Source organism: Marmota flaviventris, chromosome 18 (assembly GCF_047511675.1).
Source record: "Marmota flaviventris isolate mMarFla1 chromosome 18, mMarFla1.hap1, whole genome shotgun sequence".
In the NCBI taxonomy this organism is placed as follows: domain Eukaryota; kingdom Metazoa; phylum Chordata; class Mammalia; order Rodentia; family Sciuridae; genus Marmota; species Marmota flaviventris.
Genome location: NC_092515.1, coordinates 17,841,092 through 17,859,303, shown reverse-complemented (window position 1 = coordinate 17,859,303; position 18,212 = coordinate 17,841,092). Strand labels below are relative to the sequence as shown.

Genomic DNA, 18,212 nt, shown 5'->3' with positions numbered 1-18,212 from the left:
AAACACAATATTTTCAGAACAACATTACTAAGGTTACTATAAAAATAAAAGTGCTGAGTACTTTTAACTTAAATATTTAGAAATAATTAACATGTCTGATGCCATATTTAAAAATATATAGAAAGTTATGTTTTAGCCACCCCTACAAGACAGGATGGACCCCCCACACACCTAAACTTTAGTTCATATATGGAGACTGATGAACACACACACACACACACACACACACACGTGAAAGGGTTGTTATACATAGTGAGGTCCCTGGGGTCAGGCTTGGGTTTTTATTGTGATTAAGATGTGGGATCACTTTCTTACCAGCTTGACTGGATGTGAGGTACAAGAAGAAGAAAGAGATGAGACTTAAAAGCTATGAGCAAACATCAAAAAGTGGAGTCAGACTCTTCATTACAGTTCACCCCTGAAGTTTGGTTGATGACTGAAACATGCCATGTTTTGTTTAACTGAATTTGAACTTGTTAACAACAGCCATTATAGCACGCTATGAGACCTGAAGCCTGAAGCCTGTTAGGAAGGTGGACTTTCCACTGAGAGTCTCATGCAAGTGCCCAGCAGGTGCATTCAGAGAAGTGAGAAGAGTACTTGGTCATTGTCAATAATGTCTGGGATTCTGAAAGGGACAAGTGCCTCACTGAGGCCTGGTAAGATATTCCCAGAGTTCTTTATCCCAAAGGGGAAACTCTTTGGACAATGGCCTAAGAGTCTGTAAAAATGTCTAGCCTGAAGCCAAGTATAACCTTGACATTACGGAGACCAGGGAGAGGAGAGCATGCTGATTGCAGATCACCTTTGTGCCACCATCTACCTCATTCTCGTTAGTTACCCAATGCTAGCTGAAGTCCACACTGGAAACTGCTATTTCCTCCAAATTAATTTCTTAAGTTGCTTGTGGCTGCACATCAGCACAGAATACTTCAGCAGTACTGGGCCATCCATTTCTCCCCAAGGTTCTCCCTGTGCATACCATGAGCAAATCTGCAGAAATGATAAATGCCAAACCCACGGGGCACTTGGCAAGTGAAGAATAAAAGGATACTTACAAAGTATTTTCCAAATAAAAACCTGATTTTAAAATAATTAGAAACCTCAGCAAACTAGATAGAAATAGAAGGGAAATTCCTCAACTTGATAAAGAACAACTACTGAAAAAATTGAACAAGCAACTTCAATCATAATGATGAAAGACTGAAATCTTTCCACCTAAAATCAGAAACAAAGGGTGGATTTCCGATGACACCACTCTTACTGTAACTTGAATTCTAGCCACTACAAGACAGGAAATGTAAACAGATTAGAATGGAAGAAATAAAACTATCCTTGTTTTCAGGTGGCAAGATGATCTATGTATTAATTGATATGTTTGCTAAGGCTGTCATGACATTATTCCACAGACTGGGTTGCTTAAGCAACGTAAAAATATTTTCTTTCTGTTCTGGAGGCTGGAAGACCAAGATTAAGGTGTGGGTAGTTTTGATTCATCCTAAGGCCTCTCTCGTGGAATTACAGATAGCCACCTTCTTGCTGTGTCCTCCTATGATCTTTCCTTGGTGTGCACACATCCCTGTGTGCTTCTCTCCAAACAAGACGTCTCCATCCAATAAAACTATCCTTCAAAAGTGATGAAGAAATTAATGCATTTCCACCTGAGGGAGTTCATCATCAATAGACCTGCTCTACAAGAAATGCTAAAGGAAGCCCTTCAGGTTAAAATGAAAGGACACTAGACAGTAACTCAAAACTATGTGAAAACATAAAGATAACTGGCATAGGTTCATACACAGGAAACTTTAAAAGCTTGTGTTATTGTAGCTCCACTTTTTTCTACACTATTTAAGAGAATGATATATTTTAAAAAATTAATCTAGGTTTTTGGACATAAAATGGAAAAAAAGATTTTGTGACATCAATAACTGAAGGTTTTAGGAATGGAGTTTCATAAGAACAGAGTTTTCTATGTTATCAAATAAGGTGGTATAAGTTCAAGTTAAAGTATTATGACTCTAGGATATTAAGTGTAATCCCAAAGAAAGTGGTCATAAAATATATACAAAAGAAAATTAAAATGTTTCACATTTTAAAAATCAAACATAAAAGAAGCTTGTAATGCATAAAATAAAGAACAAAAGACATCAAAAACAAGTAGCAGAATGACAGAAGTATGTCTTCCTTGTTAGTAGTTACTTTAAATATAAATTATTCAGCTCTTAAAGAAACACAGAGATTGGTAGACTGGTTTACAAAACAATACAAACAATTGAAAAATCCCATGATCCAATGATATGCTGTCTGTGGAAGACTCATTTTAGATTCAAAGGTTCAGATAAGTTGAAAGTGAAAAGATGGGAAGACATTCCATGTAAATTGTAACCAAAAGAGGGCAGGGGTGGCTATGCAGGTATTAAACAAAGTGTACTTAAAAAACAATAAACAAAGGGCATTATATATTTAGATTCAATACAACAAGAACACATGTAAACATTTACACACTGCTATGGTTTGGATAAAGTTTAAATGTGTCCCTCGAGGTTCACACTGGAGGCTTGGTTGCTATTGTGATGGTGTTGAGGTGGTAGAACCTCTAAGAGGCAGGCAGGACCTAGTGGGAGATGGAGAGGTCATAGCAGTACTGGCCTAAGAAGGGTTCATGCTGGTCTCAAAGAGTGGAAGAGTTTTCACAAAAATTAGTTGTTATAAAGCAAGTTCATGGGTCTCCACTGTCTCTTACTTTCTGTCTTGTTATGTGATCTCTCCCTCTCACATGTGCTCCCATGATGACTTCCACCATGTCATGATGCAGCCAAAAGGCCCTTGCAAGAATCAATAAGATGTTCTTGAATCTCCAGAATTTTAATCTCTTTCCTTAAGACTGCAGCCAGCCTCAGGTATTCTGCTATAGCAACACCAAATGGAATAAGACATACCAGGTGTGGGGATGTAGCTCTGGGGTAGAGCTCTTGCCTAGCATGCATAAAGCTGTGGGTTCAACTCCCAGCACCACAAAAAGAAGTAAAAATTATTTTAAAAATAAAGTATTTCTCAAAAAGAAAAGATAGAAGATTCGAATTATTAAAATTAGAAATGAAAGTGGAGATGTTACTATTGATTCTACATAACAGGCTATCAAAATATATGAAGCAAAATTGGACAGAATTGAAAGAAGAGATAGAGAGTTCTACAATGCTAGTTGAAAGACTTCAAATACCCTGCTCTCAATAATAGATAGAACTGCACACAAGATCAATGAAGAAAAAAGGGACATAGCAAATATAACAAATCAGTTAGATCTAACAGAAATATACAGAACACTACCCAACAGTAACAGAATACATATCCTTTTCAAGTATTCATGGGATATCCTCCATGTTAGATCATATATTAAGCCACAAATAAAGATTCAGTGTATTTTAAAAGAGATATCAATATAAAGTATCTCCCCTGACCACAAAAAGATGAAGTTAGATTGTCAACAGCAAAATTAAAAAAATGGACAACTCACAAATTTATGGAAATGAAAGAGCACACTCTTAAACATTCAATATATTAAAGAAGAAATCATAAAGGAAGTTATAAAATACTTAGAGATGAAAATACAATATGCCCAAACTATGGAATATAGCAAAAGCAGTGCAAATAGGGAAATTTATAGGAATAAAGCTTACATTAAAAAAGAGGCACAATCTCAAATTTATAAAATCAAACTTTACAACTTAGGAAACTAGTAAGATAAGTACAAACCAAACCTAAAACTAGAAGATGGAAGAAAATAATAAGGTTAGAACAGAGATAACTAGAGAATGGAAAAATGATAGAAAATAGCAACAGAACCAAAAGTTGAATGTTCAAAGAGATTTTAAAACTTGACAAAACTTGACACTTAAGCTAGATTAATTTTTTAAAAAAGATAGGGCTGGGGATGTAGCTCTGGGGTAGAGCTCTTGCCCAGCATGCACAAGGCCCTGGGTTCAATTTCCAGTACCACAAAAAGAAGTAAAAATAATTTTAAAAATAAAGTATATTTCTCAAGAAGAAAAGATAGAAGATTCAAATTATTAAAATTAGAAATGAAAGTGAAGATATTATTATTGATTCTACAGAAATAAAAACATGACAATAGAGCACTATGAACACCTGTATCCTAACAAATTGGATAACTTAGACATATGGACAAATTCCTAGAAACAGAAAACTTACCAAGACTGAGTCATGAAAAAATAGAAAATCTGAATAGACCAATAAGTAGTAAATAGAGTGAATAAAAAAAAACATATACCCCCACCCCAAAAAATCCCTGAACCTGAAAATTTAACCAATGAATTCTACCATTTAAAGAATTAACACCAATATTTCCTCAAACTTTTCAAAAAATTGTAAAAATAGGAAACACTTCTTAACTCATACCATGAGGCTAGCATTGCCCTGATACCAAACACCAAAACCACTACAAGAAAACTACCAACCAATATCCCTTATGAACAATGATGCAAAAAACTAGGAAACCAAATTCCACCCTGTCTAGATGGAATTTACTTCTTAAATGCAAGCATTTCTGACATGAAAATTTATCAATGTAATACACTAGTATCAACAGAATAAAGGGACAAAAACATCAACTCATATGATGCTCATAAAACATTTGACAAAATTCAATATCAATTTATGATTTTAAAAACATGGAATAAATTAAGAATAGAGGAAATTACCTCAACATAAGCCAATTATGAAAATTCACAGCTGAAATCATACTCAATGAAATACTTAAAGCCTTTTGATCAGTAACAAGGATGCTCCCTTTCTCTATTTCAACACAGAACTATAAGTTCTAGTCACAGCAAGCAGGAAAAAAAATGAAAGTAAAAAGAAATATAAAGGCACTAAAACTGGAAAGGAAAAAATAAAACTGTTTGCAAATGATATTTTCTTATATGGAGAAAATGCTAAAGCACCACACACACACACACACACACACACACACACACACACGTTAGAACTAACAAATTCAGCAAAGTATCAGGATAAAAAAAATCAATGCAGAAAAATGGGTGCTGCTACTCTACACTGATAATAAAAAATCCAAAAAGAAAATTATGGAAACAGTTTCATTTATAATAGCATCAAAAATATGATATTTAGGAAGTAAGCTGGAATTCTTTTAGTCTTAAAAAGAAGAGATTCTGGGCTGGGGCTCAGTGGTAGTGCACTTGCCTGTCATGTGTGAGGCAATGGATTAGATTCTCAGCACCACTTATAAATAAATAAAGTTCTATCAACAACTTAAAAAATATTAAGGGGCTGGGATTGTGGCTCAGAGGTAGAGTGCTCGCCTAGCAGTGGTGGGGCCCGGGTTCAATCCTCAGCACCAATAAAAATAAAGATAATGTGTTATGTCCACCTACACCTAAAAAAAATAAATGTTTTTTAAAAGGAATTTATTTTTAAAAATTTTAAAAAAGAAGAAATTCTGACACATGTGACAGCACTGATGAACCTTGAAGACATTATACCAAGGGAAATAAGCTAGCCACAAAAACAAATGCTTATGATCCCACTTATATGAGGTATTGAGAGTTGTCAAATTCACACAAAGAGGAAGTATAATGATGGTTTCCAGGACCTGGGATGGGGAGGAAGTGGTGAAGGTGCTCCCCCTCCCACTGTCTTGACAGGGTCACAGTGAGGATGAATGCTGGCAAAGCCACTCTCCCACTGTCTTGACAAGGTCACAGTGAGGATGAATGCTGGCAAACCGAAATCATGAGACCCTTTTTTATGTAATTGGGACTTTTCATTTTCATGCTCATGTTCCTGACAGGAGGCATGAGTATGTTAAATGCTAAACCAAATTAAATTTCAGATGGCTAGAACATAACAGGTAGTTCATGTCTTGAAGGCTGTTCTACTACCCCTCAATATGACAAGGACAAAATAGAAGGCTGCTCCTCTATCTCAGTACACTGAGGACAAAACTGATAATGGACAACAATCATTCTCTGAAAGGTCAAGAGAATTTTAAGCACCACATTGATTATATCAACTAAGAATCCAAGCCCATATTTCTGGCCTCTTAGAAAGCCTAATCATTAGGCTTATTGCACAAAACCCACCATATGTAGTTTTATTTTTGATTAAAGAAAAGTTATGTTATACACTTAGGAAAGTTAAGACATATGAAGGTATATTCTCTTTTCTATAAATCCTCTTTTACTTCACATAGGGACTTATGATGAGCATAGTTAATGTTGGCGGTAAATGGACTGATGTATAGAACTTGCCTTTTACTGAGAGAGATTACAAAGATATAAGAACTAGTGCACCTTGGGGCTGGGATTGTGGCTCAGCGGTAGAGTGCTTGCCTAGTATGGGAGGGACCCAGGTTTGATCCTCAGCACCACATAAAATAAAGGCATTATGTTGTGTCCATCTACACCTAAAAAATAAATATCAAAAAAAAAGAACTAGCGCACCTTGACTAAGAAACAAAGAAACTCTTTGAGAAAGCAGTTCAACCAGTTTTATGAGAATAAATGTAGGAATTAATTAAAGCAACTTTGTAAGACATATTTTTAGAATAATGATAGAAATATTATTTTGTTTAGATTCTTGGGTTTAGAATTCTTAAGTTTTTAGCTGTATGGCTTTCTGATATGCTTTAAGAATGGTTTATAGAATTTAAGAATGGTTTTGTAGACTTTAGGATATTTTAAGTATAAGATTTAAGGGGATTTCTTTAGATGTGAATTTTAGATTAAAAATAAGGTGCAAGTATACTTTAAACTTAAAGGTTAATTATAGGTGAGGAGACTTAGAGTCTGGTTATGTAGTTTGGCATTAGTTAATAAGAAAATAGCATATCTTGGGAAAAATAGTACATCTTCAGAAAAATCTGAAAATGTAAATTAGTGATGCATTTTATTAACGATTCTGTACCCTTAATAAATGATAACTAAATGCCACATCCTGGAAAAATGTAAATTGATGTTACATTTTTCTATATCCCTAATGATGGTTAAGAAAATGTCACATCTTGGCTAAGTTTTTGAAATTGTATAATCAATGATGTATTCTGAATCCATAATGATGAGAAAAATTGCAATAAAAGATGACCCAGAGAAAGCTGTATTAGATTTCTCTCTCTAGAGATTGCTCCAATGGAACAACCCCTGTTTCCTCCTTTTCATTGATGCCACTCATCCTTCAGGACTCCCTGGACCCCGCAAGGGTATAACCCTGGCAAGGAAGGACAATGGTAGCTATTATTTAGTTGGTATAGATTTCAGTTTTGCAAAATGAAAAAGAATTCTGGAAATGGATGCTAGTAATGGATGTAAAACAATATAAATATACTTAATACCACTGAACTGTACACTTAAAATGATTAAGGTGCCAAATTTTTTTGCTATGTACTTTAAAACTTCTAATAAATAAAAAAAATGTGGTGTACTCATCCAACAGTGCTCTGCTCAGCAGTAAAAGGAATGAACTAGACATAGCCACAACCAAGAGATTCTCAAAATAATTATGCTTTCACATATAGTCATTCTCTCCTGTTGAAATCTAAAACAACTTAGTCAACATAATTTTTTTTAAAAAAAGATAACTGTGCTCAGTATAAAATAAATCAGACTAAAAAAGAGTATAATATTTTATGATTCCAATTATATGCAATTCGAGAAAAGTTAACAAATCTATAGTGGGAAAAAAAAAAAGGTAAATCAATGGCTTTCCTAGGACTGCAGGAAGGGATAATAAAGGGGTATGAGGTAGCTCTATGGGTGATGGATATGTATGGGAGGCCATCCTCACACGTGATTTGAGTTACCTCCCTGGCTGGTGTCCAGAGCTTTCCCCACCCTCCTCAGGTTCGAGGGCTTATCCGTGTGGAGATGTGTCTGGCCACTACCCCGAAGACCCAATTGTCACCCCTGACCTTGGGACACTGCCCCCCTTAATCTTCATTGGATGGGATTTTCCCCAGAATTTTTTGTTCCCCAATAAAAGTCCACTCCCTGGCGTATTCTCTCTCTCTCCCTAGCCTCTTCAGTAAACCTCGCTACCAAATAGGTGGCTGGAGGCTGGAGCTAGGAGGAGCTGTCCTGGAGCTAGTTTAAAAGTAATTAGAGTCTTGTCTCTTTAATTCAAAACTCCTTAGAGATTTCTCACGTTTCGAACCTTCATTCATGAAGCTGGTGCTGGTCATGGGCTAAAGATATCTTTAATATCATAATTACGATAATGTATTTATCATAATTATGATATTAAGTATCATAATATCATATGATACATATGAGTAATGTATTTCAAAATTTATCAAATGTGTGCAGGTATAGTCAATTATTGTGTGACAATTATATTTTAACAAGACATTAAAATAATTTGTTGCACATAAAAATCTGACCACCCATTTTAGAAAACTAGTAGATTTAGTAACCTTTATATTAACTCTGCCATCTCTCTCCTCATGCCTTGGCAAGCAAAGAATGTGACATCCATGAAGAACAGGATCCTTTCTCTTAGTAGAAAGGCCAGCAATGGCCTTGAGATGCATTGTGCATACAGCCTACAGTATGTTTAGATTATTTGCTCTCGCAGCAAATTTATTTGTAGGACAGACATGGTAAGATTCTGAGAATTTCAGCAAATCCTGAATTCTGCACAGCCACATTCAAAGGAAGCTTGTGGATGCACTTTTAGTGTAGATCCATTCCTGCTGGTTTGTGATAATCTCACCTATGCCCTATAATCATGCTCCATGTTTCTGTACAAATTATGGGTCCACCTGGGCTTGGAACATCTTGGTAAAAAGAGACATCTGTTAGAAGATGCTGAACCTCAGGTACCAGTTAAATAGCAACTGCTTAATACTGCTAGGGGAAAAGGGATACATTAGCTCCTGAAAGCTTCCACCTTATCTAGCATCCATAGGAAATCTCCCCTGTGCAGATTTTTGGGTGAACAAGGTTCAACATCTGTCTGACACCTCCTCATATAGCCTACTCTCAGAGCTTCTCTCTGGTGTGTTGTTGTGTTGAACAAAGAGGGACACATCCTCTAAGTATGAACTGCTCCTAGATGCCTTAGAGGTTGTCACAACTGCCCCCTCCTTAGGATAACATGGTCATATTATGAAAATTCATAGCATTCAGACTGCAAAAATGGGCTCACCAAGCCACATGATCTTTCCTTAAAACCCCTGGGGGGCAATGCACAAGGCCAGATCTGGGCTGAGTTGTTCTTTACCATCAAACTGTCCCTTCTGAGGCAGTAAATTTGGAGGCACACACAACACTTCTTTAATTTAGTAGACATTTGCTCTGTTCTCATCCCACTCCTAACAGTGATCAGAACACAGAGATTAAAGGTGGCTTTATCAATAAAGCCCTTGTTATCACACAAAACAGCAATGTGCAGTAGGTATTTGGGCCAGGTAACACAGAGGCTGAATAAGTCCATCACAAGAATCACATTAGACCAATGTCCCTGAAAGAGGGAAACCTTTTCTGCAAGCTGCCAGTAGAACCCCACTCAGGTCTTCATGGCTAAAAATGGATCATGTCCATGGATAAATCTGCCACAGGGGAAGGGAAGGACATCTTCCAATGGCCTCAGGCTACTGATCATTCTCTCCAGGGAGCAGAAAGAGATCTGCCTTCCCTGAGTGCTGTGGAGAGGCTGACATACACTCTGGAGGTCTGTCAGTGGGAGAGCTTCTGTTATAAATCCTCACAGTGACAGAACTCTGATAACATTCACCGTCGGAAAATGCAACTCAGCTCCTGGAAGCTTCCACCATATAGAGCCTCCATAGGAAATCTCCCCAGTGCAGACTATTGGGTGACCAAGGTTCAACATCTGTCTGAGAGCTCCTCATAAAGCCTACTCTCAGAGCTTCTCTCCGGTGTGTGGTGTTGCGTTGAACAAGGAGGGAGTACATTCTCTATATTCCTTTCTCTGGCGTGAATTTTCTGATGCTGAATGAGGGTGGGCCTTCGGCTGAAGGCTTTCCCACATTCATTACACTCATAAGGCCTGTCTGGTTTGTGAACTTCCTGGTGCTGACTCAGATTTGACCTTTGTCTGAAGGTTTTCCCACATTCACTGCACTCAAAAGGCCGTTCATCAGTGTGAAGCCTCTGGTGGTTATTGAGGCTGGAGCTTTTGTTAAAGAATTTCCCACATTCACTACACTGATATGGTCGTTCACCAGTGTGAAGTCTCCGATGGCTATTAAGACTGGAGCTTTGGCTAAACAATTTCCCACATTCGTTGCACTCATAAGGCCGTTCACCAGTGTGAACTCTCTGATGTTTCATGAGGTCAGAGCTTCGGCTGAAGGCTTTCCCACATTCATTACACTCATAAGGCCTGTCTGGTTTGTGAACTTCCTGGTGCTGACTCAGATTTGACCTTTGTCTGAAGGTTTTCCCACATTTACTGCACTCAAAAGGCCGTTCACCAGTGTGAAGCCTCCGGTGGTTATTGAGGCTGAAGCTTTTGTTAAAGAATTTCCCACATTCACTACACTGATATGGTCGTTCACCAGTGTGAAGTCTTCGATGGCTATTAAGACTGGAGCTTTGGCTAAACAATTTCCCACATTCGTTGCACTCATAAGGCCGTTCACCAGTGTGAACTCTCTGATGTTTCATGAGGTAAGAGCTTCGGCTGAAGGCTTTCCCACATTCACTGCACCTAAAAGGTCGTTCACCAGTGTGAATGGTCTGGTGTTGAATGAGACTAGCAATGTGGCTAAAGAATTTTCCACATTCATTGCACTTATAAGATCTTTCTCCAGTGTGAACTCTCCAATGTTTAATTAGGCTGGAGTTGCAATTGAAGGATTTCCCACATTCCCTGCATTCATGAGCACTTCTACCAGTGTGAATCCTCTTATGATGAATGAGGTTGGAGCGATGGCTAAAGAATTTCCCACATTCACTGCATTCATATGGCTTTTCTCCAGTGTGAACCCTCTTATGTTGAATAAAGTTGGAACTTCGGCTAAAAAATTTCCCACAGTCGCTGCACACATGAGGGCTTTCACCAGTGTGAACTCTCTGATGCTTTATGAGACTGGAGTTTTGGCTAAAGAATTTGCCACATTTGCAGCACTCATAAGGTTTTCCTCTGCTGTGAACCCTCTGGTGTTGAATGAGACTGGTAACATGGCTAAAGAATATTCCACACTTGCTGCATTCATAAGGCCTTTCTCCAGCATAGATTCTCTGGTGCTGAACAAGTGAGGATTTGTCACTCAAAAATTCACCGTCCCTGAATTCACAGCTCTTGTTATGTCTTCGCATAGTTTGAGAATCCACTGCACCTTCACTGCTCCTGTGTGACTCCTCCACACTTGGAGTGACGTGATGCTGCAGAGAGCCTGATGTGGTCGCAAAGTCCTTCCTGCTGTCCCTGCACATAAAAGCCTTCTCTGATGTGTGGTCTCTGAAGGTCTTCATAGGACAGGCCCTGCCTTCCTCCCTTCTGACAGACCTGTCTGCATTCTGCTGTGCCTGTTGCTGGAGAGGACTTGCATTGACCTTGAACCCTCTCCCATTCACCTCACACATGGATGGCTTCTGCATAGGATATGTTGCCTGGTAGTCTTTCAACTGTAGGCTATACGTGTCACAAGGGTAGGTCTTCTGGGTAGATAGAGCTGCCTTGGAATTCCTGTCCTGTGAAACTCCTTCTACAGAGACTCTTTGTTCAGAAGGTAGCTTCTCATCCTCTCTTCCTTGGCAAAAATCTGCAAACAGAGCAATGCTAGTGAAGTTCATATAAACTTTGATGAAAACACCCCAGTACATATCCTTGTCCAACCCTGAAATGAGTCCATAGAATTGTTGGTAAAGTGAGAGGCCTCAGGACAAAGTAAAAAATGCTATGCTCTGCAGTCTTATGCTTGACCAAGTCACAAGACAAGAGAGGCCTTATTAGAACCAAGAACAAAAGAATGGGGTACAGTACAGGGTGGAGAGGCCGTTATCTCTAACTCACTTCTCTCCAAAGCCTTTCAGATGGGTCTTCACTGCTGTAAACCTTTGAGGGCTATGCATCAGGCCAGGCCTGGGAAAATCTGATTCCAACTGAGTTTTCAAGCACTTAAAGGAAATATGCATATCTCAGGATTTACAAAATGGAATCCAACACTGGAGAGTGCTACTGAGGAAGCTGTAGCAAGGAGGAGACGTGAGGCCAGAAAGGTGGGGCCCAACCAGGGACCCAAAGTCAGAGCAGAGATGCCAAGTGGGCAATAGGGAAGGAAAGGTAGAGATGAGTGTGGCCACTGGCTTTGGCACTAATGATGAATATAAGAAAAATGGTGGAATATTTTGAACACACTATTGACACCCCATCCTCCCCAGCTCCCACTTACCAGAACCAGGCCTGCCATAAGCCCCTCTTGCCATGGCCATTGTCATATCCACTCTGTCAGGCACCCAGGGCTCTTTCCCCATATTCAGCTGGGCAACTATGTGGGACCTGAAAGATGTAAGTCCTGAGGGAAAGACAAGGAAGGTCAGTGGCCAGCACCTACCTGGGGGAACTAACCCACATCAGATCACAGAAAACTCAATATTACAAAAAGAACACACAGAGGAAGTCTGGCAGGAATATCCAGTGAGCAAGTAGCCACCACACGAGCACTTGGAATTTCTGGCACTCAAGCACAGGAAATGTGGGCAAAGGACAGCAGAACTCAAACCACTGTCAGGGATCTAGACGACCATCCAGGTGAGGAGTGGCCAAATCAGATGGGCTCTACCAGGCTGACTGCTAGGCTCCTTCTGCCTGAACACTTCTCTGCAAGGCTCAGGCAGCAGGTGTGGGGCTGATCGGGGACACGAGGATACTGCACACAGCTCCGCCCTGGAACCCACAACACATGGACTGGAAAGTGGAAGCAGTTCCCATGGTCTGGCTGTGAGAAGGAAAGAGCTGTCCCTTGAGCAAAGGGGACAGGCAGAGACAAGCTCAGGACACCTAGGAGGACATGACGGCCTTACCCAGTGAGGCTGTGAGTGCAAAGTTCTCCAGCATCACATCACAGTAGAGGAGCCTCTGAGCCTCGTCCAGCAGTCCCCACTCCTCCTGAGAGAAGTAAATGGTCACGTCCTCAAAGGTCACACAGCCCTGCTATGATGAGGACATTTCATTCTGTGATCAGTCTCTCTCCTCAGCGTGCCCTACCTGTCCCCTGCTCACCCTCCTCCCTCACCCTGCTCCCCAGCTCCAGGAAGACACCAGGCCCAGTTCCTGCTTGCTCTTTTCTCCTGCTCCACATGACCACTCTGTCAGCCCACAGATGGCCACGGAGCAGTGGGTACAGGGACACCATCTAAGCTCTGGCCCTGACCTGGAGGGGCTAAACCCCTCTTCAACCCCCTTCCCTAGTGCCATCCACGTCATGCTTCTCAGGCTCAAACAAAAGGGGGCTCCGTCTTTTCCCCTAATCCCCAGTGTGGATCCCCTTGGCCAAGAGCTCACTCCTGGGTGCGCTTCACTCCTTGAACAACTCTGGACCTCACCACTCCATGCTCGCTGTCACAGCTACCCTCTCCCCTGTCCACAGCACAGCCATCTCCATGGACTCCCACATGTCACTCTGCACATGGCACCCAGAGAGTGCTTGACAAATACAGCCATGATCCCGTTCTGCCCTGGGCCTTTGGTGTCACCCACTGCCAAAGGTAACCTCACCTCTGCTTCTGAGACCTGACCTGCTCCTGGCTTCAACATGAACCACCCGGAGCACACACAGATGAGGTGTCAGGTGCACTTGGCCCCTCTGTGTTGTAAATGCCATCCCTTCATCACCCACACTCAAAGCCAATCCCTCTGCTCTTCCTACTCCCATTCACAGTCTAGATCTTGAATGTCCCCCAAAGTCCCATATGTTGAAGACTTGGTCCCCAGCCTGTGATGCTATTGGGAGGGGGTGGAACCTTTAGGAGGTGTGGCCTACTGGAAGGAAATTAGGTCCTTGAAGGGCACATTGGGATCCCAGCCCCTCCTCTCGCTTTGCTTCCTAGCCATCATGAGCTGAACACTCTTTCTCTTCCACAAGTACCACCATGATGGACTATGCATGCACGCTCAAAGCAACAGGGCTAAGCCATGATGGACTGAAACCTCTAAAACCATGAGATACAACAAACCTTTGTTCCTTTTAAGCTGATTACCCCAGGATTTTGTCACAGCAATGTAAAGCTAACTAATACATCCCACAGCAACAATTGTTGCTGGCAACAATTCCAACTAATTACCTACCCCTGAGCCCATTCCTCAGCCTGACTGAAAATCCCCAGGTTCCATTAAGGGTCACTACAAAATTCTGGAAAGAACAGGGGGGTGGATAAGGACAGCCCAAACCTCACTGGAGCATTACTTCTCTGATTACCAAACCTCAATATCCATCTCCTACCTATGCCCCGAGGAAGATCTGGCCACTTGCCAGATGCTTTTATCCCACACAGCACCCCTCGCCATGACCACCACTCTTCCTCATCCATTTTTGTGATGCCAAACAAGCCAACCCTGATGCCCAAGCAAGATGTCCTACTCTCAGTTCTCCAGCCACACCTTCCTCTTACCAGGATTGTCACCAGGACCTGAAGATTCCATCCTCTTAAATCTGCCACCTATCTTCACTCTTGTCAACACACGATGCCACAATTTGGATGTTTTGCAGAGAGAGAGAGAGAGAGAGAGAGAGAGAGACAGACCCCAAACGAGAAAAGCAAGGGCTATTTCTTCAGAGCTGGCTAAACCAAGGGAGTCAGCCTCCATTGCTGAGGGTTTGGCAGAGGCTCAATGGGAGGCAGAACTGGGGGAAAGCATTATAATGGAGAACAGGGAGAGCTGCAGGTATGCCCTAACTGGAGGCAAAGGGCGAAGCTGGCAGATGTTGTTTGTAAGTGGACTCACAAGAAGCAGGGCAGTCTGTATGATGGGTCGGGGGAACACATTTGGCTTTTTGTGTTTGGTCCTAAGTTGGACACAGGAAAAACAATCACAGTTGTCAGTTATTAATCAAGCCTGGACCACACAGGTGATCAATTGTCACTGAAGTTGTTATTTAATTAGCTGGACTGTCACTAGAGATGGCAATCTGGCTTCCTGCAAGTCTGACTTGCAGCAGGCTGGCCTCCTGGGGTGTGTATGAACTTGAGGGGGTGGTTTCCTGGGCAGGTTTCGGGTCAGAGTGCCACTTTTACATATGGTCTGGCCATGGTTCAGTTTGCATATTGTTCTCATGCCCTTAATTAACACCTCCCCCCGCCAGAACATATATTATCAATCCACTCTTCAAATCCACTCAGAATCTCGAAAACATCAGAGATTCAACATGGCTAAAACCTAACCTATTTCCACCAAAAATTCCCACTAGAACCAACCTCCTCTCTCAGTTAACAGATCATCCATCCTTCCTGCAGCTAAAACCCAGAACCATGGTGTCATTTGTCCTCCTTCTCACCTGCCCATCAGAAAGTCTGCTCAGCAGATCCAGAATCCACCTGCAGTTCTTCTACTGACCTGGACTACTACAGTGAGCTACTCCTTGGCCTGCCTGATGTCCATCCTCACCACACATTCAAGTTTCCACTCTGCATCCACAGGGAGTCTGGTTAAGATCCAAGTCCTACCACCTTCATCTGCCGCAGTCCGGCTGGGCAAAATAACCGAGAGGTGACAAGCAACTTGAAGGCTGAATCAAGAACACTTTATTGCGAGTGAACTCAGCAGGAACTGAGCGAGAACTCAAAGTAGCGGGCACCCAAGGTAGCAGGAGCCACTTCTCTGCGGGACAGCAGAGGTACATATACCCAACTAATTACACACAGCTTAACTCAATTAACATCACCTAGATACAGCAGTCAGCCAATAAGGAATCCTCATCATCTTAATGGCTTGCTGGCGTTGCTTCACAAACCTCTCCTCCTGGCAAACTGCCAGGCGCCATCTTGACTTGATTTGCATCCCCAACATTCATCCTCTGCTCTAAATCCTCCAAGGCTCCCAGCACCTTCTGGGTGGGCTGCCTGGTTCCAGCAGACACAGAAACAGTAACCTCACATTTCCTGGCTCCCAACTCACTGCACACAAATACACACACACCGACCCTCACAAACACTTGTACATGCAGGTTCCTGTGGGCAGAAAACCCTTTCTCCCTCACCCTTCAGAGTGCAGAAATGGAAACGGCTCTATGTAAGTCCTGGCCTGCATTCCAGGACCCTAAGCCTGGAATGACGTTCCCTGCCCCCCAGGGTTCTCTGACTCAAGCAGGGAGAGGAGCGCCAGGACCAAGAGGGTGGGGATCCCACCACAGACGGTCTGAAGACCACCTACTCACCTGCCTGGGGCCCATCAACGCCGCCACAGCCATTGAGGCCTGGGAAAGGTCAGAGGCAGGTGACAGAGGTGGCTCTCAGGGACTCAGCCCCACCACCACCTATCCTGCCAGGCCCGGGTGAGACAGGACCCCGGGCTGAGGGTGGCGCTGCCGCCCTCAGTGCCCCCTCCCTAAGCCGTGTAAAAGGCGCACACGGCCCAGGCCTCCTCTGCGGGTGCGGAGAGCGCGCGGACCTCCAGACCCCGGCGGACACCCCAGTTCCAGGGGGTCCCGGCTGGTGCAAAGGCGGGACGGAGGGTCCGAGCTTCCCCGTCCTCCCTGCACGATCCGGAAAAGCCCCCCGGGCAGGGTCAGCGGCTAGGCCCCACGTTCCCACCCGATCCAGGGCCTCCGGCTGCGGGGACTCAGAGCCGCCACCGGGAAATGACTCGCCGGACTGTCGCGCAGGAAGTTCCAGCCTCCGCCTCCGCGGCCAGAAGTAAAGCCGCTCTCCTGCAGCCGGTGGCCGGGCGCCAGCCGCCGATGCACCAGCTGAGCCCCAGGACCCGGTCTCCGTTCCGCCCGCGGCCCAGCAGCGGGGGCGGGGCCTGGGCGGGGCCCGGGGCGGCTCCGCCCCCTCCGCCGGGCCGTCCCTGAGTTTTCCTCTTAAAGGGACCTTTCCCAGCGCTAGGTCACGCCCGGGACGGATCCCGCACCCGTCCTGCCGGTGTGGGTATTGGTGAGCCCTTCACCCCTCACTCAGGGATCTAGATTCACGTTGAAAACTGAAGTTAATACCTGATTGGCGGATCTTTGTGTACGAATATTAAGTGTTCTAATTCAGTCCTTCTCAAACCAGGACGTTGGCATCTCCTGGGAATTTGTTGAAATGCAAGTTGGAGACAACAACCCAAACTTAAGGACTCCGAAATTCTAGGAATGGGGTTCAACTTTCAATGCCTTAACAAGCCATTTGGGGCGATCAAGCAATCTTTGCTCCAATTTGAGAACAGGGACTCTCTAAAATCCAGTATATAAAATGGGGAAAATAACACTACTCACATCTAATGGGTAACAGGATACATGGAAGGTACATGGTTTCTGCTTTATATAAAAGTTACTGCTATCATTATCATCATCATCATCATCATCCCAAGACTCACAAACAGGGCTGTGAAAGGGCAGTAAGAGACCCTTCTCAACAAGGTCATTTAGGGTATTTGTCAAAATATAAAATACAATGCTCTCTAACTCAATAAATACGTGAAGGCATAAGGTTGTATCCCTTGGGTCCTTTCATATTATTTTCTCATTCTTCTTTTATGAGATGCATTTATTTTTTAATTTTTAAATTGATTTTAAAATGACCTGTGTTTATTATGTACAGGATGATATTTTGGAAATAAGCATTGCAGAATGGCTGAATAGAGCTAACTGGCATATGCATTACCTCTAAGAAACAGGAGCTTTTGGCTTCATACAGTCACTCTAAATGGGTGCTGAAAAGGGGCCACCCTGCCATGTTGTTGGTACAAAGGACTATCTTATGGAGGTTCAGGAGAGGAGCTTACATTGCCTGGGCCTTATCTAGCATCCTAACCATCCTGGTGTCCCATTAGCTTCACCTCCTAATATGTGCCAGATTGTCCCCTCCAACACTACCACCCTGGGCCAGTTCACTGTTAATGTACTCCTGAACAGGGGAGTGGACACCTCCCTGGGACCCCACATCAATTCTTGTGTTCTTCATACAGCATCCAGAGTCAGATTTAATTAGATTATGTCACTGGTTAAAACCCTTTCTTGGCCTCCAAACAGAGGTAGAATAAATCCAGATTTCTCACTGTGATCCACAAAGCCC

At 42.6% G+C, this 18,212-nt stretch overlaps 1 protein-coding gene across 2 annotated transcripts; it reads right to left on the bottom strand.

The window, feature by feature from the left end:
- Positions 1 to 9,281: 9,281 nt before the first annotated feature.
- Positions 9,282 to 16,924, bottom strand: Znf792 (zinc finger protein 792). Of its 2 annotated transcripts, none has more exons than XM_027941207.3 (4): positions 16,373 to 16,924; positions 13,023 to 13,149; positions 12,392 to 12,514; positions 9,282 to 11,761 (listed from the first exon to the last, which is right to left on the bottom strand). In XM_027941207.3, the coding sequence occupies exons 1-4, from the start codon at positions 16,403 to 16,405 to the stop codon at positions 9,858 to 9,860; spliced, it is 2,187 nt and encodes a 728-aa protein (XP_027797008.3). In that variant the 5' UTR covers positions 16,406 to 16,924; the 3' UTR covers positions 9,282 to 9,857. The 2 variants fall into 2 exon arrangements, with proteins under 2 accessions (XP_027797008.3, XP_071460643.1); XM_071604542.1 differs by lacking the exon at positions 16,373 to 16,924 and adding an exon at positions 14,610 to 16,357 and having other exon boundaries at positions 13,023 to 13,152.
- Between the last annotated feature and the right edge of the window lie 1,288 nt (positions 16,925 to 18,212).